This window comes from Corvus kubaryi, unplaced genomic scaffold (genome assembly GCF_017639235.1).
Source record: "Corvus kubaryi isolate FWS band 111438036 unplaced genomic scaffold, C.kubaryi_AGA036_p1.0 78, whole genome shotgun sequence".
Classification (NCBI taxonomy): Eukaryota; Metazoa; Chordata; class Aves; order Passeriformes; family Corvidae; genus Corvus; species Corvus kubaryi.
Window position 1 is genome coordinate 6,643,253 of NW_024582065.1, and position 23,721 is coordinate 6,666,973.

The window sequence follows — 23,721 nt, forward strand, 5'->3', positions numbered from 1 at the left end:
GGAGCAGCTCCGCAGGGACGCACCGAGGGTGCTGGATCTGACTCTGGAGTCCGTCTGAATTGTCCCCAGATCCCAGTGGGAATCACAGGCATTAAAATTGCAAGCTGGAAATTAGGTGTAAGGACAGAAAAGCAGATTAGAGCCCCATCTGAGACGTATCAGTTGATTTTTAACTTCTGCAGCAGTTTTTGTGTTTCCCAGCTCTGATCCTTGCAGGACTGAGATAGTTCCTTCCCACTGCACCTGCAATGGGTCATCTGCCTCATGATGAGATAAGAGTTGCTTGGAGCCAGCATATTTTTAATCTAGTCCTGCCTTGTGCCTGGCAATTAATATTTATTACAGTCTGGACCGAGTGATGGTAATTTTTTTTCCCTTGATGTGCTGAAGACACATTTGTTTAATCTGCCACAGAAGAGGGTGAAAATTAGGATGGGCTTCAGGAAAGAGCTGGAAGCAATTAGTCGTGTTATTTTACTGGGACTTAATTGCTGTAACAGTCAAATTGACAAAGAAAACATGGATGCTATAGCAGGGGTTTGCTGCTGGATTTGAAAGGAAAAATGACTGCACTAGAAGGGACGTGTTATGTTATAATTAACCTGTTTATTATTACTGAGCTGTACATTTAAAAATCTATCTACTTAGGATGCACTGGAGCATATGACACGTAGTAAACACTCGCAGCAGCACACAAAATTCAACTGCCCTTGTGTGCAAGCAGGACTGTGCATCCCCCATGGCCTGTGTGGGTCAGGGCCAGGACAAGCCTCTGGGAGCCCAGATAAGCTCTCTGTGGCTCTCCCTTCTCTGCTGGTCCTGAATTAGACAGAACAGGGAAAATGATATCAACAGGAAGAACATAAAATAAGAATGACCACACGGGGTCAGCTCAAAGGTTCTTCCAGCCCCAAATGCACCTCCCGTTCTCTGGGTTTATAATTCAGCTTCTGTAAGTCACCTTCTGATGGTGGTTTCAGTGGAGAGATGAACAGAAGCCATAGACAGAAATCCAGGGAAGAGTAGAACACAACAAGGCAAGCCAACTGCACTCCCATCCTGCAGCTGTTTGCTCCACAGGAATCCCTGAAATAAAATAAAGGGAGAAGGGGTGGGCGAGAGCTGGAGAAACCACAGCAGTGTCCCCATCTCTCTTCAGGCATTCCAGTGTGGTGAGAAAGGTCCCAAATGAGAGTGTCTGTGCCATTAGCTCAGGGATGGGTTTGTCTGCACTTACATCTGGGCCTTGTGAGCTTGTGGCTACTTGGAGCTGATACAGCTGTTACTGACACAGGAGATGGAGTCATCCTCCTTTTGCACAGGGCTGTGCCCAGTGCTCCTTGGAACACCTCTGAAATCAGCTGTCTGGGTGGGTTTTACTGAACATAGAATCTTAGAAAGGCCTGGGTTGGAAGGCATCTTAAAGTTTTCAACGCAACTCCTTTTCTAGGGTTTTTTTGTGTGTGTGGTTGACTTACTTTGACTGTCTGGAGTTTAAGAGCAACATTCTGCAGCCATTTGCACTTTGTATCAACGGGAAGTCTGTTCTCAGGGGTGCTGGCAGAAGCCAGCTCCAATGTTTCATAAAATAACATCTCAGTCCTTTTCAGCAGCTTGTCATTTTCCTGTTTTGTTTAATTCCTGTTAACTGTCTTCATATGAAACCCTGAAGCCACAATGTACATTTTGGGTTTCTGTTACAATGCTTGTTTTTGTAGCGGGAAATGTAATCCCTCAAATGCCTGTGTTTAAGAGGATGCAAATCAGCTTCTAAGCACAATGCCTTGGGAACGTTTCTTTCATGCAAAACCTGGCTAGATAAATAAGGAGGGGAGGAGGGAGCAGGAAAAGGGATTGTTCACTTCTATAAACAACAAGAATTAATTATGCTCAGTAAATGACAGATGGGTTAAGATCAAAATCTGAATCTTTCTCAATGTGGGTGAAATCCACTCTCCTATCTCTGAGTTGCATCAACCCCATTGCACAGCCCGGCCGGTGCCATGGGGCAATGCCACGGCTGGCACTCGTGCCGGGCCTGGCAGAGCGCTGGGGACAGCAGGCCCTGCCATGGCCGGATGCAAAATCCCTCGGCTCTCAGCCCCAAGTGTCCCTGGACCATGTCTGCTCCGCCAGGGAAGCCCCAGCCTCTCGCTGGTCCCAGGGCAGAACAAAGGTTGGCGCTTCCTGGTGTTCGCCACGCTGAGCTGCAGCAGGAAAAGGGAGCCAACGGAGCCCTCGGTTAATGCAGCTGTAGGAAGCAGTGAAATGCGTTTGGAAGCTCACAGGGAGCAGGAAAACTCCATGTCCAGAAGCATTTTCCTGCTGCTGTACACTTATTTACCTCTGGAATGATAAACTTCTTGCAAGGCATCTCTGCGCTCCCAGTTCCTGCCGTGGACAGAGAGAGCTGTGAGCACAGGAGGGGACATCCGAGGGCACACACAACTCATGCCACTGTGCCTGCACGGGCAGGAGGGTTGGGATAATTGGAGAATAGGTGGAATCGAGGAATTTACTCCCCTTCTCTCTCTTCCAAGTGTTTGGGGACAGCAGCTCTCCTCGTTTGTCTCCAAATACGAGTGATGTCCAAGGATTCTAAAATAAAAAACTGTTCTCCAGCTCCTGTTCCCAGCTACCGAACAACCTGGGGACAGGCACTCTGCCTCTGCTCCGTCCTCCCTCCTTCCACTGTGCCACTCCTTTGACGCTCAATTATTTCACATTCACAAACCCATTCTCAAACCTTTTTTGAAAGCAAGCGATAGAAGTGCAAATTCTTATTATTGCTCTTGAAGAGCTTTTTGCAAAGCTGTTGTTAATGAGCTTGCTTAATGAGCTTTCTTAAATCTATATTTATACCCTATATACAGCTGCATATAGATAGAGCAACGCCTAAAATATGTGTGGATTGCACACACATATGCCTGGGAAAATGAAGGGTGATTAACACACATCTTCTTCGGTTATACCATGCAACTATTTATTCGTTTTTCCTTGGAAATTGGAGAGATAAAAGATCCATTCTGGAATAAAATAATTCTGTGCATATGTGCTCGATGGTTTTGTTTATGAGCCCCAAGTATGTGAGTGTGTGTGTGTGTGAGACAGATGGTGTGTCTGTTTGTGAGAGATATGATGCGGGGATGAATGTGTGTAAAAATACAGGTTTCTTAAGGGCTTTTTTTATTTTATTTTTTTTTTTAAGGAAAAAGCAAAACAACAAATGCCTGCTCAGTACATTATTTCTTGTGTCATGTTCTTTGTCAATAGGGCAGAGGAGTATTCCTGCAGAAGGCAAAGCTGCCCCTAAAAGTGAAGGGTGCTGCCCCCAGGGCTTCGAGCTGGGCATCGTGAAGTCTCTTCAAGTTTTCAAAGTCCTGGGAAGTTTTGATAAGCAAATACTTTCTGGGCTCTGCCTCTTATTGGCTGTTTCTTCACCGCCAGATTTTGACACAAATAATCTGATTGAAAAATCAGGGAGGGGAACAGGGGGAAAAAAACAGAGAGAAAAAAGGAGAAGTATCTATTTCAGCCGACTGCGACCAAGTGAGAAAGTGGAAGAGGAGTCCTGAGAGAAGACGACGTCTCACTTGTCTGGGGAGATTTCAAGGCAAATCCAGTAAAGCAAAGTCCCTCAAACAGGTGATTAATTTATTCTTTTAAACACTTCTAATTGCATTGGTTTTCTCATTTTTCTGATATGTTTTTCTAAGCTTTTTTCCTCCTTCCTCCTCTTTGCTTGTGTTTGCAAATATGTAACGTATTCCACTGCCTAAGCCACTTGTCTTGAGGATTCCTTTATGGTAATAGTGCACTTGACTCATTTGAATTGAACCTTTTAAAATTACGACATGTACTTCACTTTCACATGTGAAAATGGTAATAGAAAAAAAATAGAAGAGATGTGACAATGGTTTCAGGTACCTGTCCCAGCCAGCTCCATCAGCAGGAGCAGTTTCTAGCTGTAGAGTTTTTTATTTTGCTGTTGAGGAGAGGGCAAACTGTGTTTTTCCTTTTAATTGTTCTTTTATAGGGCCAAACCTTTCCATTCAGAGAGCAGCACACCTCGGCTGCCATCACCTGTGCCAGTTTTTCTAGATGACAATTCGGTCTCTCCCATTCAGGATTTTTGCTTCAAATCCATCTTTTATTATTTCTCCATCCTTTTTTAATATAGGCTGATTAATCTAACAATTTTTAGCATATGGAATTAGCTATTTATAGGCGCTTCTCATATCACAAGATTGATTCAATACATTAAGCAGGGAAGCAAATGATTTGCAAGTTCACTTTGAAAGTGCATCTGTACATTAAGGAGATAGGGAATTTGGGAGATTGCACTGCATAATTCCATCCATGGATGCCTAAGGCAAAGTTTCCTAAAGCCAGTGGCATTCCCAACATCACAGAGAGCTACGTGAGCTTTCTAGAGAACAAATGCTGCAATTACAGTCTAAATACTTTTTTTTTCCTGGGTGTTGCAGCTATACCAGCATTTCTGTTCGACTTCTTGGGCAAAATTTCCACCATAATTTGCTGCCCTTGCCATAATGTCCATTTATCCAGTCTTACCACAGGAATTAAAAATGTCCTGTTTGTTTTTCCACTAAAATAGTCATGTTTAAATTACTCTCCCCAAGTGCATTCGATTTTGCAAGGGTGGACTAGTGAAGACATGATTAATTTTGTTATAAAGAGCTGAAATTGTTTCCAATTTGACTTTATATTTGAAGAGTCAGGAGTCCATAAAACCTTTTATTTTATTTTATCTTATTTTATTTGGGCTCTTAAAACACAGACACATCGTGTTCTACTTTGCGCTTTTTTCTCTTCAAAAATGCAGTCTTTTGAAAGATAAGCTATTCTGTATTTTTGGAAGCTTCACTTTTTCCAGAAAAAAAAAAAGAGGAAAAAAAAGGCAGAAAAAAGCAATATTAATATATAAATATAAGTTAAGCAATGGAAAGGAAAGAGCCTTTTTTAGCCTAAACCTTTGTATGCTCATCAACTTATCTGAAATGTGATGTAATGTACTACTGGTGAATACTAGCAATGTAATGCCAGTTAAAACTTAAAGTTTCACTGAGTGTAGCAAGAGAAAGTGTTTAGTCTCTACAATTAACCTTGTAAATCTGAAAACACAATTACTTGAATTTAGAGAAAAATGCAAGTCAGATTTAGAATGGATCTTTCACTGCAAATTGTGTTCAGCGTGACACAATCCTGCAAGCACTGCCCCCACCGAAGGCTTCATAACCTAATTCACTGAGAGTATGAATTTCCTCTAAATTACATCAAAGGACCAGTCCTGTGGGTTTGGGTACTGAGAGCTGGGGTGCAGTGAAGTGAGAGTTAGGGCTTCATGAGGAACACAGGATCCAGTAAAATGAGGGTCCTGGAGTCAGAAACCACCCCTAAAGAATAAAACTGGACCCATTCACTGTGTTTCAGGGTCCCATTAGAGGTTTACCCGGGATACTCTGCAAAATCACCCAAAAGCATTGCTGAGGATGAAGGAACTTGGAGTTTGAACATGCAAATGCTGGATCTGCTTTCAGATCTGACTGGGGAATTTATAACTGGTGAAAGAAACCCTTCTAAGGTGCTTAGGTGAGGTACCCAAAATAGTGGAGCAGCTTTTTTCCCCTTGGCTCCTGCTGTCTTTTCCTCAGTGCACATTATAACATTATTATAAAGCTGCATGAATGGCAAGCAAATAAGAATGTCAATTCTAGCCACCTACTGGTTTATATCCTATATTGAATGAATAAAAATGCCAGAACACTTCCATTTTGGATGGGCACTCCTGCCCAAGCAGTAATTCTCTTGTGCACTTACCAGTCCAGGTAGAAACTGCTGCCACAGGAGCTGAAAGGAACAGACTCCAGAAAAAGAAAGTTTAATTTTCAGCAAAAGGTTGAAGTTAAATTCTGCCAGAAGCTTCAATAACCCTAAAACGTAGCAGGGTCCATTGTCCATAGCACTGCTTTTCCTGGGAAATACAGTGAGCCATTAGGAGCAGCTGATCACTTGCTGCAGATAATCTGGAGTTTCGAGGAAAAACAGTACTTTCCCTCCCACAATCTCTGCTTGTAGCTTTCCTCTAGCCTGGTTGTGTGAATCACAAAGCCAGTCCAGTGCAGTTGTTAATTAACTCTGCTTTGGGCTCCCAGTTCCTTTTTTTTTTTCTGTAAAATGTGGTGGGGGAAGGTGACTTCCTTTTGCAACGTTCAGTCCATTAAAGATCGTTGTGCTCAGTCGTGGCCCTTATCAGCAGTCAGGATACTGGAGCAAATTTGACTTTTACAAAGGCTGGGGCAAACACATCCAGAAATATTCTTTTTATTCATGGACATCTTCTTTCAACCGCCACCAGAAGAGAGGGGCTGTACTTAGTGCTGTCTGTACTTGGCATATGGGCACTGCCATATAACTGGATTGCTTAAACCACCCTTCTCCAGTCCTCTGATTTACCTGGCTGAGCTGCCTGGCTGCTGGCACAGGATTCTCCAGGATTCTCTAGCCTGAGGGCAAGGAGAGTGGCTGTTCCAGCAGGCACAGCTGGATGCAGGCTCTCACCCTACAGCCAGTTACCCACTGCCAGAGCCTCTTCCTCCACCGTGGAGGAAGCCCAGGGAAAGGAACTGGTTAATTCAGGCAGAGAAATCTGATGTCTGAAGAATCCTGGCATGAATACCTCCTGTTGTGGACACAGTCCTGCCCCACCACATGGGAAAATCGCTGTGACATGAGTGGAAATTCCATGTCCGAAGGTTTTGAGGCAGCACTTTAACCTGGGGCAGGTCTATAAGGCAGAGTTGGGTCCATGCACAGGTACCTCAGCTGGGACTGACCAAGAGCTCAGCAGTGCTGCTGGAATGGGAGGGACACGGGTTGAGCAGAGCTGCTGAAGGGTTATAACCCACTGCAGAGCACTCCCATGTTTGCACTGAGCTGGAGCTATTTCTGTGCCTGCAGCTTTTCACTGGGCACAGACTCTTCACAACACTTTGAATGAACCTCATTAGAGAGTTCCAGGAGAGCAAAAAGCAGCCGTGTACTTCAGTGCCCCTTCCCTCAAGGGCTTACTTATGGTTCATCCTCAGTACTGTTCTGTCCTTTTTCTAAAATTAAATTAAAAATCTACTCTTGGCCTCAGCTTTCTCTTATTCATCTCAAGCTACACATAAATTTCTTGGAAAAAGATGAAGAAAAACAGGTGAGTCATTTCAGAAGAAAAAACGGTCAGAGCCAACAAGAGTTATCCCTGAAATCATAGGTGGAACAATGGGAATCCTGGAGCAGATTTAAAAAGACAGCAGCATATCCAAAGGTGGCTGGGCTGGGGGCACCCTGGCAATCCCTCTGTCCCCAGCAGACCTGGCTGTGGGAATCCCACAGCTTTAGGCACCACTATAAATGTGGCCCTCAAACCTTTAAACAAAACCCCACTGTGCTCGGTAATTATATTTAGCATGAAGGGGTAGTACAGGCACTTCTGAACGCTGGGAAACAGACCTTTCCATCCCTGTGTGTTTGGGATTCCAGGACTGCTCTGTCCTTGGACAGACATTTCATGTCATTCCTGCTTAACAGGAGCAAACTTTATGGATTTTGGGGGGTTTTCTTTAGTTAGTAAGTAACTAGGTTCAACTGAACTGCTCTCAGAAAGGAACAAAACTTAATAACACAGTTTCCAGTCAACAGAGAGCCAGGACTTAGTGCTGACTTTTGAAATGAAATATAGCAAGATTTGTTTTTAGTGCCACTATCCTAAACAATTACAAGGGAAAATGCAAATACATATGCAAATAAGGCACCAGCTGATATTACTGCACACACCATCGTCCCTGCTGCCACCCTGCCTCCACAAGAGCAGTTACCAGCCCCAGGGAGCGGGCACAGGGCGGGCTGGGTTCTGGGTGGCAAAGATAACACTTGCATTGCAAGAGAATTTGGTATGATTAAATTTCAGCATTTTATGTTTGTCCCTCACCCGCCATTTCAACGGTCTGAAATATTTGAGTTGGGTCCAAAAGGTGACTTCTCACCCAGCCTTCCTGCTCTGCCTCTGCTCCACTGCTGTTTGTCAGCCAGAACTCAAACTGCTCAAGCAAGAGGGAAATCCTCCACACATCATTCTGCAGGGATTTCCCTCTGTCTCTCTCCTATTACTGATGTTGTTTCTATCATTATTGTTTATATAATAATTTCACAGTAGAGCCCAGCCCATGGCTTGGGACTGGGCCCTTCCAGGTGCAGCACAAACACTCAGACTTTCTCCAGTGGGGATCTCCAACCCGTGGTTGCCACTGTGTCCTCTCAGGGAGGAGAAGATCGGAGATGCAGCCTGTCCTGCAGGACTACGAGAGACAGATCTTGGCTTCCAACATGTCTGGCACAGAGAGTTTTGGTCTGTAACAGCTCTCAGGTTAAGCCTGTCCCTGTTTCTCCAGCTACAACATAAAGGTCACTGTAATCTTCTGCCTCAGCCTGGGGTAGATTGTGAAGTGTGATTTTTACAGAGTGCACTTAATCTGAACAAATGGGAAGTTACTCCCCAAGCCACAGAGGTTTACCTGCTGTGTGTCTGTGTTTCATCCCAGAAAGTGAATGGAAGATGCCACGTTCCTTTTTGGTGAAGAGCAAAAAAGCTCACACCTATCACCAGCACCGCTGTGTGGAAGATGACCTGCCAGTACTCACGTGGGGTCCGGTCACCTCTCCCTTCCCTGGTGAGTCAATCCATCCACTGGGCTTGCAGGAACACACCAAGGTAAATCCATAACTGAGTAGGCAGCTAAGGGAGCAGGATGAGTGAGCTAAAGAGCATCCAGGGGCTTTCACACAGGGGCATCAGTCTAAGGGCAAACTGATCCCTTCCTGTGTGTCCTTTCTCTACACCAAATCCACACCATCCCACTGAACCCAAATTTAGATCCTCCTTTTGTTTCCTGCTTGGTTGCTGGGGAGATTTGAGATATGAGATGCTGTGTGGAGTTGGTCACATTTGGGAAAAATGGCCAACTTCAGGCCACTAATAACTAGGAAAAGAGCTTGCGCTTGGTTGTCAGTGTTCTACAAACTCACAACTCTGCCATGTCCATCTCCAGTTTCCTGTGTTCACTGCCCACATTCCCTCTGGACTGCATCTTCTCTACCTCAGGGTGTTACCACCTCTTCCTGAGGATTTGCAAGGAAGGTTACAGCCAGAGTGAGAAAATACTGGGGATACCCCAACACTGCTGGTGAGGAGTCCTGCACGCTCACAGCTGCTGTGTGCTGTGCTAACACCACCCAACACAGTTCTGCCTCTCCCTGCTGTCCTCCCCCTGCTCCCGCTCTCCCACAGCCATCCAAGCAGTGGCAGGGCCAGGGTATTATCTTCTTCCTTCAGGCACCATTCAAATTTTCTTTATTCAAATTTAGGATCAATTTACCCTTTGTTCTAGCCCTGGCTGTCAAATTAGAGTCTAGCCCTGAGATAACTTTGATAAAAAAGAAAGGAGGGGACATTTTAGTTTCCATTCCTTCCATCATCCTTCAGGCATTTGTTGTGTCTCTCTGGTGCAGTGGCAGGTTTGGACAACAGATAAATACTGTCCTTCAGCAGATCTGTCCCATCTCCAGCAGAAAGGAGACATATGTAAGACCTCTGTCCATTTCAGATTTTTACTACAAAGTTTAACAAGGGTTGGTTGGGGTCTTTTAAGAGCTGGGACAAGCATGGAGAGATCAATGGGAGTGTGGGCAGGAGGAGACGAGGCTTGCACTGAGGGCTTGCCTCCCCTCTCTGCTTCCCTGCTTGGCTGTCCGTAAATGCAGGTTAACAATACCCAGCTCTCTCAGGAGACGGGTGGGGAGGTTAATAAGTTAGCGATTGTTAGTTACCCACACAAACAGAAATGGTTTAAAATAGGGAAATTATTCTTACAGATGTAATTCTAGGGTTGATTTTCTCTAACTACATCAGGTATCAAGTATCCTATCATCTCATTCTGCCCCCCTCTACCTTGCCTAATTTCACCCTGCTTGGAATTTCCCTTTGTCAGCAATGGGCAGACTTTGAATGCTGATTGCACGACTCTGCACTTCCTCAGGGAGTTGAGCATGAGCTGTGTCCAGGCATGAGTTCACACATGAGTACAAAACTCACCTAAACAGACTCTTCTTGTAACAGCAAGAATGACATCATTGTGACATAACTGTGACCCTGCTGTGTTACAGCCACAGGAGACAGGACACCAGAGGACATCAAGAAACAGGACCTGGAATGTGTGGTTCTAAGACAAGAGAAGGACCCACCTGAACTGAAAGAAGAAAGTGTCCCTGTCCAGTACCTGAGCAGGATGCTGCCAGGCCCTTCGGCTCAAGGTCGGCCACCCAAAATCCCCATTGCAAAGGAGGTCAGGGCTGAGCTGATTATGGAGCTCCTAAAACTGGGCCCACATTTTCAGTAAATGACAGCTCTTATTTTGACATCAATGGCCAAACTTGTCACAGGCAGAGCTCAATTAGGAGCATTCTGTATTTCCCTTTACAGTTCTGGTCTAGACCAGAAAGAATGAAGGATAATGCTGTTATTCTCAATGAATGAGCCTTCCCATCTTAATGCAGCTCTGTGCTATGTGGGTCAAGGCAGGTGCCCACAGGATACTTGTTCCAACACCCTGTCAAGGAGGGCTAGCAGGGGGCTTAATATTCCCTTAACCATAAAATTTCCATGGCATTCTTTGCCATAAAATTTCCTCAGATTGAAATCAAAGTCGTAATAGGAGCTTTACCTGAGGAATCAGGATTTGAATCAAGGAGAAGTTGCCAACTGCAGCTCCTGAGGTCAGACAAGATGGGGAACTTTTTTACAGGCAATGGTGTGACACTCACTTGTCCCTCTCCTTTGCACACTCAGAGATGGCCATGCCAGGGCTGCAGATCAAGGACTGCACTAACACAGCGAGCACCCCAACCTTCTACAAAGCTGGCTTTTCCTGGGATGCTTTCCATGTGCCATACAGCTACCAGCAGATGTCTTCCAGCATGCAGTCAGCTCTCCTGGAGCACCCCGTGAGCCTGTATGGGAGCCACCTCCTGCCAAGCACTGAGCCCCCCCTGGATTACAGCCTGCATTATTCCTCGGACATGGAGACCTTCCACTGCGTGAAGTGCAACAAGGTGGGTGTTGGATGAGAACCTCTGGCATGGGGAGGGCCTGGAGGGATTTTCATCGCACACATGAAGTATGAAACCCATTCTTCACTGGGTCACACCAAAGTGTGTGGCTCAGAGTGGGGCCCAAAGTCAGAACAAGTACAAAGGCACTGGGAATGCTGCAGTTCACGTGAGTTCTCACAGAGGGGAGAATTAAATAAAGAGAAGGAATTGAAGACAGAGATGGAAGCACAGCCACCTTATGTCAAAAAAAAATCACTGGCCTTTCATTTTGCAGGTGTTCTCCACTCCCCACGGACTGGAGGTCCATGTCCGAAGGTCTCACAGCGGGACCCGTCCTTTTGCTTGTGAAGTGTGTGGCAAAACCTTTGGGCACGCTGTGAGCCTGGAGCAGCACACCAACATTCACTCCCAGGTGGGTGGCATGGTTCCAGACAACCAGCTCTGGACCTCAGCTCTTGCTTAATCTCTTACAGAGGAAGTGACACTTCCTAGATTACAAACGTGATGCCTTTCCTGTAGCACAGTGACAAGGACAGGAGCTCTGAAAACCCCAGGTCATAGCTCTTGGTCTCACAAATCTCAGACTGCCCTTGAGAATTCCTTGGAAGGGAAGGGAGGATCATTGCTACTCACTCCTCTGTGCCTCACCTCCTGCTAAAGGGTGCAGGAGTTTGGATCACAAGACGTGATCCATTTCCATAATGAACCCTCCCTGCATTCCCTTTGTGCTGCACCCAGCATTATCAGTCCACGAGCCAAGGAGATTTGCTTATCAAATCTACAATTCTCATCCCTCTTCAAGCTCTGTCACATGTCTTGCAGCCTCAGACATCCCATGACTTTCCTTCCCCAACAGGAAAGAAGCTTTGAGTGCAAGATGTGCGGGAAGACATTCAAACGTTCCTCCACCCTCTCCACTCACCTCCTGATCCACTCGGACACACGGCCCTATCCCTGCCAGTACTGCGGGAAGCGCTTCCACCAGAAGTCGGACATGAAGAAGCACACGTACATCCACACAGGTGAGAAACAAAATATTCCAAGAGGAAAATGAAAATTCGAGCCCATCATGCTGATGCACATACACAGTCCCCAGACACAGAGGTGTCCCCAGACACAGAGGTATTGGACTGGGGATAAGTATCCAGAGGCACTGGAAAGTCGTTATTCTATGTGAGGTGAGACAGCAGGAGGCTGAAGCACATCTGCCTGACAAGGAGGTGGTTATTGACCAGCCTCTGGTGCATGTTGTGGCTGTACTGAGCCCTGGATGCAGGGAATGGGTCACTCAGCTGGAAAGGACTGTCCCTGGTTCTTCCCAGGCTCTGGTGCTGGATCACAATCCAGGCACATCACCAGGAGAGCTGGGCTGGTAGCACCCTGATGCCCAAGCACAGCCAGTCAGGTTTGACTCTGCTAAAATGCATTTCTGCCTCCCTTCCTTCACCTGTTAAAGCATTTTTTAAACCATTTTCTGTGCTCTGCAGGGGAGAAGCCCCACAAATGCCAGGTGTGTGGCAAAGCCTTCAGCCAGAGCTCCAACCTGATCACCCACAGCCGCAAACACACTGGCTTCAAACCCTTCAGCTGCGAGCTCTGTGCCAAGGGCTTCCAGCGCAAGGTGGATCTCCGGAGGCACCGAGAGACCCAGCACAGCCTCAAGTGAGGGGTGGCTCCAGGTCTGTGCTGGAGCTCCTGCTTCATGCTCCAGAGAAGAAGACTGTCCCCAGCACCTCCATCCACCTCATTAAGCTCCTGTGGTGTCCTATGTTCCCCTGGGGACTGGCCAAGTCATGCCATTGGCTTTGGTGTTTGGCACCACAGGGCCTTGCACAGCCCAAAGAAACCTGTGGGAGCTTTCACTTTTCGATTGCAGCAGGAACCAGCCCAGATCTGACATCACCTGCTCAAGTGTAAATCCAGCGGAATTCCTCCAAGGTCACTATTACTCTGGATTTACACCAGGAGCAGAATCCGGTTCGTCAGGCTGCCCAGCGGGGAGGAGGGGACTCCTGGGCTGGTGGCAGCAACAATCTGTGCCAAGCTGGTGCTGTAACCACGTTCTGCTCCGATGGTTGGGAAGATAAGCCCAGGGCATGCAAATAGATTGCATTCAGTCAGCTGTGTTCAACCTGGACGGGCCTTCTGCAGAGACTTGCCCAGGCCATAAATTCTGCCAACAGACACCTAAAGTAATTTCTTTCAGCAGAGCATTTACTGTGATCGAATGACAAGTTAACTGTGCTGTATTTTTAGCTTGGAGTGGGAGGAAAATACTGAAGAAACAGCTCCTATCCCTAGCTGATAACAGGGGTCTCTAAATACATTCCTCAGACACACCGTGCTGCAGAGATCCCAAGCAGGCTCCAGGAAGAGCCACGCCACAGCACCAGGCAGGAGCTAATAATCCCCATCTCTTGGTACCATGGGAGAGCTCTTGGAATTGGGGCTGGTATGTCCCACAATATTTCACTGCGTGCTGGACATGCCGACTTCGAGCTGTCCTGAGCAATCCTGGGTCACTGCATGGGCAGGAGTGGCCCTGGATATCGATGTCAAGGGCCAGAGTTCTGCTTGCCAGCCACTCTCCTCAAGGAGGAAGTGACTGAGCCTGTACATGTTGGCAGAGCATGCAAGCACCTCACAAATATTATACAAAGAGAGCAGTGGTATTTCCTCCTTTTGCCAGGTCTAAGGGTTGAAGCAAAGCACTGGAGCAAGTAAAGAACCAGTTCCCCTCCAAGCTCTGCCAAATTCTCTCTCTATAACCTTTGGCAAGTCACTGCACTGAGCTCTTGTTTTTCCATCCCTCCTGATGATGTGGGCCATTCACTCAGGTTTGTGGAGTCCCCTGAGTTCTTAACAGGAAGGACAAAGTATTATTATAACATTATTATAACATAGACAAGTGTTTTCAGTTAATTGGGGCATTGTAGCAGCCCATGGCTCACACCATAACTGCATCCCTGAACACACAGCCTCAGACAATGACACCAGTGGGAATTACCCTGGGAATGGGCTGTGGCTGTTTCATTCCAAGGGCTTATGAAGGACAGTTGCCATCATGGGCAAAGACAGAACGGTCCACATGGAAAATTCATGTATGGCCAGGAGAGAACTGCCCTCAGTTCCACTGGTGTAAATTGCAAGTTATTCTCCTAAGACCTAAAATGTACTTGTCCCTTCTATGCTGTGCCTAAGCTGTAAGTCATTCATATGTATCTGGAAGCTCAAACCCAGAGTCTGTACTCCTGGCTTTACTTGTACACTGTAAATATGTATTTATACTTATTCTAATGTATTTTTTTATTGCACTATACCAGACAGTGACATGTACAGGCCTGCTGGGATTTATCTGATAAATCTGTTCCTTCTTAGTAAGTGGGCTAACACAGTGTATTTCATGTTCACAACACCCATTTAAAGAACAGCTCATACCTGACCGGGGACACAGGCAGTGGGGATGGGGTGAAAAAGGAGAAGGGAGAGTTTAGGATGGTTTGAGTGGGAATAAAGATGGATATTCACATGCAGAAAAGGGCTCCCATTAGAGAGACATTCATCCTGGAGACAGATTGGTGCAGAGCCCCACAGAGCCAGAGCCAGCTGTGCAGAGCAGGAGGGCCACAGCAGATACACGGACTCTGTATCCAACTGACAGTGCCAGAGCCCCCATTAAATCCCTGCTGTCCTTCCCTGAGCCATTCTGGGGAAGGTGCCTAACCTGTGATGGAACCGTTCCCCAGCCCCACGGATTCATGAGAACACCCACACATGCACAAGCCTTGCTCAAGGTAAAGTCATTGCAGCTTATTAAAACTATTGCCCAAAATGCAAACCGTGTTTGTTATTCCCCTTGTCCTCCACTAATCTGCAAACAGAAATATTCGAAGAGCATGTCAGCATCTGGATTGCTCAGGAACAAAACCCCCCAGCTCCAAACCACATGGACACACCAGCACAGACTTCCCTGGGGACAGCAGGTGTGTCCGACTCACGTAAAGCTCCCCAATTTTGGCCATTTGGAGTCAAGTGCTGGCACACATCAATTGGCAAGGGTGCCTGTGACCACTCATAAAACCAAACCAGACAGCTGGTTCTTCTGAGCCTCATGAAGAAGAGCTGCTGTATCCATTAGATTTTCATTCCTATCCTTGGTTTCCAAGGTACAGAGGAGCTATAACCTTCAATGGACAGCTGGGACCTTCTCTCCTGTGTGCTCCTACAGCCTGCTTCTCCCTCCTGACGCAGCACACATCACTCCAGTTGTCTGCTACTTCCCCAGGACTCCAGGGCGGGTTACTGAGCCCAGATAATCCTGAAGAGCAGCTACGCTGAAGGAGGCAGTGCCAGCCTTAGCCTGGTGTTTGTGAGGAGCCTGGGGAGCACATCCCAGGAGATCCAGAGACAGCTTTGGCTGGATGGGCAGTGAGTGGGGAAGCACACTGGGATGGCTGCAGGCAGAGTGCTGCTGCAGAGCTCAGGGGAACGTGTCTGTGGCCAGAGCAGCATGGGGGATCCAGGCTGACCCACTCCCACAGGCACAGGGAGCTATCTCCAGAGGCACAGGCTGTGGATGGGGGCCAGCTGGCAAAGGCATCAGCAAGACAGAACTGCCAGAGACAGGAGGTGACCCAAGGAAGGAGGAGGAGGAGGACAGGGAATTAACTTGCAGTGTTTTCCACTAAAACACTACAGCTTCTTCCTCTTGAGTTGCCACTTTCAGATCACCTAATGCCCAAGCCCTGGCATTGCTTTAGGCCTGTGGATGCCAGCAGCCCAAAGGAAAAACGAGGCAGAGCCCCGCAGCCCCTTGTTCACTCCCAGCACAGCATCAGCCACAGGCAGACCTGCTCCAAAGAGCAGGCAAAGGGCTGCCCTGATCCTTGGAATCTACACCATGGGTATCCAAGGATGCTCAGCTCCTGTCAGGACCAGGACACGGCTGTCACCAACTGCAAACACACCTGGTCTTGCTCTCCAAACATGCAAATCCTCCTCAGTTCTGATCCCTCAGGTACAACTCCTTTCCCACCACCTCCTCTCGCATCACAAACATTCTGGTCAGTCAGTCAAGGAAACAGATAGCAAAAAGCAAAATCTCAACTAATCTTTGTGGCTGAAGAAAGAGCTGATTGTTTTTGCCTCTCTTTGAGCCCGCCCTGTATCCTGTACTTCCCCAGTCCTCTTCACACCTTCCTTTTATTGCTAGGGGGAAAAAAATCCTGGTCTCTGGGCTGTTTTGTTTAGCAAATGAGGGACATGCAAAGCACTAACCCTGGGCATCTGTCAGGAGGAGAGAGGTGCCTCTGTGTCTTCCAGACAGCCCCGAGGCACTGAGAGCAGCAGCCCAGAAGAGCTGGTGATGATTAAGGGTGGATTTCAGTTTGGACAGAGGATGAATCTGTCTTCCTAATGAGGCCAGAGCCACGGGACACCTGCAGGAAGCTGAGGGGTGTTCCCAGCTAGCACAGCGTTAGGCTGGAGCTTATCTCCAGGTTGTATTAACCTCACAGAGTGGAATCCTGGAGAAGGCAAGATCCTGAAGATTTCTTGTGTTGGTAATTGTTAGAGAAGCCCTAAAACGAACTGAAAGGAAGGACAGGGAAGAATTAGACTCCAGTTGGGTGCAGGTTTTACTGGTTAAAGTTATTTGCTGCATCCAGTTGCTTCCCACCTTACACATCACAAGAAAGTGTCATCGGTGAAAAAAGATAGGAGCAGAGTCCCTTGTCCTCACGGCAGGTTGTTCCCCAGTCACAGGGGATGGAGACACACCAGCAGTTTAATTCCAGCCCATCAGCACAGCACGCAAAGGAAAACCTGAAGGCCCAGGGCACTGTCCGAGAAATAGCTGCATACACATTTCCTTGCACAGGGAAAACATTCCTGCCTGCCATTATGGGCCTAACGTGGGAATGGATGTGGAGCTCAGCTTGCAAAGCTGCTACAGGATAATAAAAAAAGAGTACATCACAAACCATTTTTTAAACACTTACTCTGCTGACAAAGCAGAGATTTTTTTCCCCCCTTTTCCTCTGGAATAGCACATCCACACAGAGGAGGCAACCCAGAACAGCCACACAAAAATTATTCAAGGATAGTGAATCTGTGCTGGGTGAGAAGAAAACACAGATCCCTGCAGAATTCTTGACCCACCATCTTAAAACTAACAGTCACCATGGACACACACTGATCTTAAGGCTGCAGCTCTAAAACTGAGACTTAAGATCTGCCACACATTTCCTGCATCACCTCAGGGAAGACTTGTGTGCTGGATTTCTGAAGTTGTTCAGCATGCTATGAAGCTCTCAGAAGCTCTTCACCCCATCTGTAAGAGGATAATAATTCCCCCTCTCCCCTTCATTTCACTTGTTTATTTCAACAGTAAGTTAGTCAGGAATGAGACTGCTCCTCCTTATCTTCCACATCCAGCACCACGCACAATGGAGCCTTGATCTGGGCTGGAACGCCCGAGCACAACTGTGACACCAATAACGAGTGATAGGAACTGAATCCAGCAAAGCACCCTAAGTCCAGAGCTGGCTCAGCAATCCTCCAGGCAGGCACAGTGAGACCCTGAATTAAACCCACTAAACTCAAAACCAGCGGAGAAACAGGGCAAGCAGCAACACAGGGAGGATGAACCAGACACGAACATTTCCACCGGTGAAAAATATTGCAGGGAGAGAGAGAGCTCGATATGGATGCTGTAAACACCCCACCCAATGCCCTCACTTTAAACGTGCTGCTTCAATCTGAGCATTTCTCAATCTGGTCCTTGGGCTGATTTTGACTTGTGGGCCCAAAGGGGATTTGTGTTTGCTGTACCAGCTAGCAAGGCAGGCAGAGAGAAAAGAGTCCTCAGGAATGGGGGAAATCTGGGGCTGGGGAGGAGCTGAGCATGCACTGAGCTCAGCTTTGGTCTGATAAGTTTATCAAGCACTGCCGGCTGCTAACTGTCAGCAGGGGAAGGGAGCCTGTTAGGGAGGAGGAACAGCTCCCAGGGCAAGATAGGACAGCCCAGGCCTTATCAGAGTGCCTGAGCCAAAGAGGGAACTGGAGAGTGAGCACTTTCCAACCACTTCATCTGAACAACAGACAGATTGGCAGGAAAGGCCTGTCAGCCCTTTGCCTCTGCCACCCAGGCAGCCCTCATCCATGCAAATAACCCGGGTAAGTGCAGCCTGGGAGCTGCGAGTGTGGACACAGGGGCCTGAGGGAGTGCACGGGGAAGGTTTTCTTAGGAGCATTGCCCAGTGGGAGAGTCAGATTTACAACAAACACTTCAGATGCTTACTGAGCCAGCTGCTCCTGTTCAGGGCCCAGAGCAGCACTTCTACCCTGTGCTGCCTTCCCTAAGTGTTGGGAGGGGGGTCTACCCCTTCACAGTTGCACCAGCCACTAAGGTTTGGTGCACAGATAATTGCTCTGTCTCTGAAAAATAGTAAAAACCCCTGAGTGAATAGAAGGGGGAAAATCCTGACCACTCCCATCTGAGCTGTAAAAGCATGAGCCAGCAAATATCCCTTCACATCTTCTCCTAGGGCAGCAATAACTAAATCAGTACAGCTGAGATCATACCAGGGACACCCTCCTGTGTTTGGATGAGCTCAGCTGGACCTGTGCAAGCTCCCTGTACATACACCTCAGCCATGACAGAGAGATTCCTGCAGGGCACATCCTCTGCTTGGTTTCCCTGATGAGGTTGGGCCGTGCAGGATGAACCAGTGTCATGCCTGCAGCTTTAACACATTTCTTTAGCCCGCCAGAGCACGCTGTTATCAGGTCACTGCTCATCCAGACCATATGGACAGCCCTCATCCTGCATCCCACCACCTTTGCTTCATCCTGGTGTCTTGGCTCCTGCCTGTACCTGAGGATTTTACTGAGAGATGCAAGCCCTGCCCCAGTGCTGGGAGGATGTGCTCATCCTTGGCTGCCTTGGTGCAGGTGCTATCCCCAGCTCCCCGTGGGATATGAGGCAGGAAACCTTCAGCAGTAGGTCAGGAGATCTCTGCTGTGAGCTGGTGACTCAAAGGCTCCCTTTCTGATAAGAAACATACCTAGGAAGAGATTTTTCTGCTCCTAAAGCGCATATCTAAACCAGGGCTGAAGTCCTGCCCTGTATGCACCTACTTCTCTCCCTAAAGAGAGGGAGCCCAGTATCTGCAGGCATCTAAAGTTACATGAGCTGAGTCACAGCCCTGTGGTTTCTGCACCACTCTCAGGCCAAGTTTCTCACAGCTGATTCTGCTCCAGCCCATAATCTACAGTTCTCCAGGTCACGAGCAACCTCTAAGCCATTTAATTCCCCTGTGCATCAAGGGCTCCTCAGCAAGCTCCAACAGCCACATTCAGCACCAGCCAACACAATTCTGACATTCAAGGCTTCCTCGTGAAGGATGAGGGGTTTGCAAACCCATGCCTATTGATTCTGCCTTCCTCTTGAAGAATTTTAAAGCAATGGGGCTTTATCTTACACTCCAGGCTCTTCCATATTAGGAGCTTTGGTGGGATTTTTAGCAGTGGTCAAGTCCACTGGTTTTTTCTCTTTATAAAATAGAAGTTATCTCTTGTCTCAGTTGAGGAAGGGGAAGTTGGAGATGACAGAGCATTCCTGTTCCTGAAAGGGCCCCATCCTGAGAGTGTGGACAGGGTGAAGCAGTGTGTCAGTCAGACATCCCTGCTTCAACTCCTTGTTTAGATCCAGCCTGTAACAGCTTCAAGGTCTGCCGATAAGAGCAAGGTAAAATTCCTGCGCATGCACAGCAATACACTGGAGTGGCATTGTGAAAAATCCCACAAAAACCCCATAAAGCATCAAAGCAAGGTCTCTTCATTGAGATCTGCCAACCTGCATTGTTCACCTTAAAATATTTGCCCAAATTTGAGTAGGATGGTGAGAGATGGAACTTAGGTCAGCTGGACTTGCAGTCTTGTTTGTTAACCAACTCTTTATCTTACCTCCTTGAAGCATTAAAGCTAAATAGAACATCCCAAGTTAAAACTCTTTTCTTAGGAAAAGTACCATGTACTATTGGTGAGACTTTATTTCTGAATTCTGTATGATGCTTATGACATATGCACAGAATTCAGTTTCTCATGTCTTAAAGGCAGAGCTGTCAGGGCAGAAGACCTTGGGTTTCAGAGTGAGTGTGCATGAGACAGCTGAGGTTTCTCAGGTTACCTGGAATGCAGGGAAACAGCTGGAAAGTCAGAGAGCTGTGTCCCTGGGCCTGCTGCACAGTGCCACAACCGTGGTGGTGGAGAACTCAGCAAGATTAATGATCCTTTGCATTTGAATAGCTCATAGTGCCTAAGGATTTCAAAAGGGCACAACATCCAACAGTCAGCAGGATTTAGCCCCCAGCCTGCAAGTTCTTGCAGCATCATTATTAATTTTGCAGAAGATACAACACAAACTTTGTGGTTATCAGGAACAATAATTCCTGTTTTGGGGGTACCACCTCCTCATCCTCAATCCCAAAGTCCCCAGCAATCTTAGCTTGGAAGGGAATGTGGCTCAGGCCTTCAACTGAAGGGTTGTCACCTGCAAACCCTGAAGGCTGGATGTGGCTGTGGTTTTATCACTGGACACCAGCTGCCTCTACAGCTCTTGCCTCCTCCCCAATGAGTCAGCAAATCTTCTTCGAGGAGAAAAACAAGCACACAAGTGAACAAATCACAATGTCAGATTACAAAGATGAGCGGGGAAAAGCTGTGGCTCCAAGGAGGGAGATAAAAGTTGGTGAAGTTACACGAGCCAAGGGTGAGAATGCCCAATAAAGACAAGGCTGTTTTGAAGGGGAGCAATAATAATGTGAAAAAAAGTGTTGTAGTTCTGATACTTTACACTGTGAAACATTGCTAAGAGTAAGAGAACGCAATGTGGAAGGAAATGAAGCATATTCTACCCTCTACTATCTGGGCATTGCACAGGGCTGATAGGGATTCTTACTGGTATAGATGAGAACTGAAAAGTCCATTCTGGTTTACACTAGAACACAGTTCCCTTAAGTAAACTATTTCCAGAAGAGTTTCTGCTCTCTGTAACTAAGACTTCCAATAATCTGGAAGCCCCTTGCCAGGCACTTTGAATATCACTGTTCCTGAAAAAAACGATCTGAAAGTTGTTTGGCGTCCAAGGCATAGCAGAGGGCAGTTGGAAGTGATGTTTTAACTCCTGACAGCTTTGGCCACTGCACCATATTTTTATATCATAGCCCTTTTCCATGAAGGTTTTGTTTCCTGCTGCAGCCACTCTTGAGGTGAAACACAGGATGAGTGTAACAGCTCTACGGAACAGAAAATAAAAAAGAAACTCCAGCCAGACCTTAGCTAGGAGATGTAATATTTCCCCTAACGGCGTCCCACTCCACTCAGAGCCCAGATTTCCAAGACTGCCATGAAATCTTTGGGAAAATAAGTGTTTGGAATTTGTGGAGAGCTCATGCCATGTTTGGGGAATCTCTCTGCCAAGTGAGTCCTCCAATATCCGTGGGAGAGATGCAGTCTTCCCCTGGATTAAATGCAATACAAAAAGCACAAAAGGAAGAGGAGCTCAGGAGCTGTGGACATATACAGGGTGGATAAACTGTTCCCAGAGGGAACAGGGTTTTGGGGTAGATACTTACACTGCCTGCTGCTCTTCCCTACAAAAGACAGAACCACGGCACAACCCAGAGGCTTTCCCCTCAAGCTCACCCAGGATATCGTTGCTGTGTAAGTCGTATAAAGAGTGCTGGGGGTGTCTCCTTTAAAAGCATTTCGCTGTGCTGTGCTGCCACCTGCTTTCACAGGTCCGGGAGTCTCCCCTCAGCTCTGACAGTACTCAGCTGTGCTCTAGAACTCCCGTGCCAGCACACCAGAAAAGGGGAGAACTTATCACCATGTTCCAATGTTTAAGGGTGGCTACAGGGAAGATGGAGACTCCATTTTTAGGAGGAGTCACACGAAAAAAATGAGGGGTAATGGGTACAAGTTACTCCTGGGGAGATTACGACTGGATGCAAGAGGACAATTTTTCACAATGAGAACGATCAGTCATTGGAATAATCTCCCCAGGGAAGGGGTGGATTCCCCAACACTGGGCACTTCTCAGATCAGCTGGACAGGGTGCTGGGCTGTCTAATCTAGACTGTGCTTTTGCCAAGGGAGGTTGGACCAGCTGATCCCTTGAGATCCCTTCCAAACTGGTATTCTTTGATTCCATTAAAGTGTGCTACTGCTGCACCCTACAGGCTGAAAACAGTTCTTTTAGTATTAATCACAACTTCTAAGCCAGGCTTATGGTTTCGTGGGGTGAGGCTAGCTCCTGGGTATTTGGGACTGGTTCTGTTTCCACCCCATCCCAGAGCTCTCACAGAAGGAACACACCCAGCTGCCACCTTGCTGGGATGAGTAGGAGGAAGAAGAGAAACTGTAACAGACACACAGGCAAGCCACCAGCCCTGACTCAAAGACCCCACAGCGGTGGGGGACACAGGGCTCAGCTGTGCCAGAGATGTCCCACAGGCTGGATCCCCATGGGAAAGGGAGAGCTCAGGAACAGGGGGGAGATGGGCTGGAGACCTTCGCCTGCTGAAGCTGCTGCCTTGTTCTGTTTTATCCCTCTACACTGGCACAACAGAAGAGGCACAGGGAGAAACTGCCTGGCAGTGGCCACCTCAGAAAAATCCAGTTGAGGTGAGGGGACCTGGGGATGTGGTGAAGAGCACTGCCCCTCCCAGCACACCTCACACATCCTGGGATGCAGCGAGCCCAGCTTTCTACCAGGAATTGGAGCCATGTGTTCCTGTGCCCTCTAGCCCTTACTGGCTTTGCCAGAAGAACAATCTGGGGGATCTCCCACAAGAAACATCTTTCATTTTCTCACTGTTGGCCTTCATCTTCAATTTTTAAAGGAAAAAAAATCCTAATGGCATTTCCCTCTTGCATTGCCCCTTGGTACAGAGCTTGGGCCAAAGCTAAATGAACCCATTTGTCACTCAGCTGAGTCCCTTCTCTTCTGAAATCTGGAGCACAAACTTCATTTTCCCATGTTCCAGTGAGAGCCCCAAGTCTGTGTGAGCCACAGGCAGAGTGCAATCCTGATCCCTTCCCTGTTTCCTAGAGAGGGGTATAACAATTTCCAGTTTTGTGTTGAGAACCTGATTTACCTCAGCAGGGCCTGGCACTCACACAATGCCATCTTTGTGAACTTGGATGATGAAGAAATCTCAACTAAACCCCTGGATGCTGCTGTCCAGAACTGGAGGAAAGTGTGCACCAATCCCGTGGATAAATTGGTGTCTACATTTTCATAATTACTGGCTAATGAGTCCTCTAGGAAGCTCAACAAGCTCCCAAGAGAGAGGCAGGAATTCAAATGAGCTGGTAATACACTAGAGAAGAAGAAGAATAACAGAGAATTTGCATTCCCAAATCTCTCCAAGTGTGGGTAGTAAGGTTTGACCAGGGTGGTGGCCATGTGGAAAAAAGAAAAGATACCTGAGAGGGTTTGGCCTCCAGCCCACACAAACAGCACCTGCAGGGCTCTCACAC

General features: G+C 47.4%; 1 protein-coding gene across 3 annotated transcripts; it reads left to right on the forward strand.

The window, feature by feature from the left end:
* Window positions 1-3,437: 3,437 nt before the first annotated feature.
* Window positions 3,438-15,013, forward strand: GFI1B (growth factor independent 1B transcriptional repressor). 3 transcript variants are annotated; one of them, XM_042052060.1, is made up of 7 exons: window positions 3,438-8,472; window positions 8,610-8,738; window positions 10,231-10,377; window positions 10,913-11,175; window positions 11,450-11,587; window positions 12,032-12,197; window positions 12,663-15,013. In XM_042052060.1, exons 1-7 carry the CDS (start codon window positions 8,235-8,237, stop codon window positions 12,839-12,841), a joined length of 1,260 nt encoding a protein of 419 aa, XP_041907994.1. In that variant the 5' UTR covers window positions 3,438-8,234; the 3' UTR covers window positions 12,842-15,013. The 3 variants fall into 3 exon arrangements, with proteins under 3 accessions (XP_041907994.1, XP_041907996.1, XP_041907995.1); XM_042052062.1 differs by having other exon boundaries at window positions 3,439-3,645; XM_042052061.1 differs by having other exon boundaries at window positions 3,439-8,738.
* Window positions 15,014-23,721: the final 8,708 nt, after the last annotated feature.

Coding starts and splice junctions, on each gene's coding strand:
- GFI1B (XM_042052060.1), top strand. CDS start 8,235: ATGGCTTGGGACTGGGCCCTTCCAGGTGCAGCACAAACACTCAGACTT. Junction 8,473..8,609: donor TCTCCAGCTACAACATAAAG/GTCACTGTAATC, acceptor GTTTCATCCCAG/AAAGTGAATGGAAGATGCCA. Junction 8,739..10,230: donor GGTCACCTCTCCCTTCCCTG/GTGAGTCAATCC, acceptor GCTGTGTTACAG/CCACAGGAGACAGGACACCA.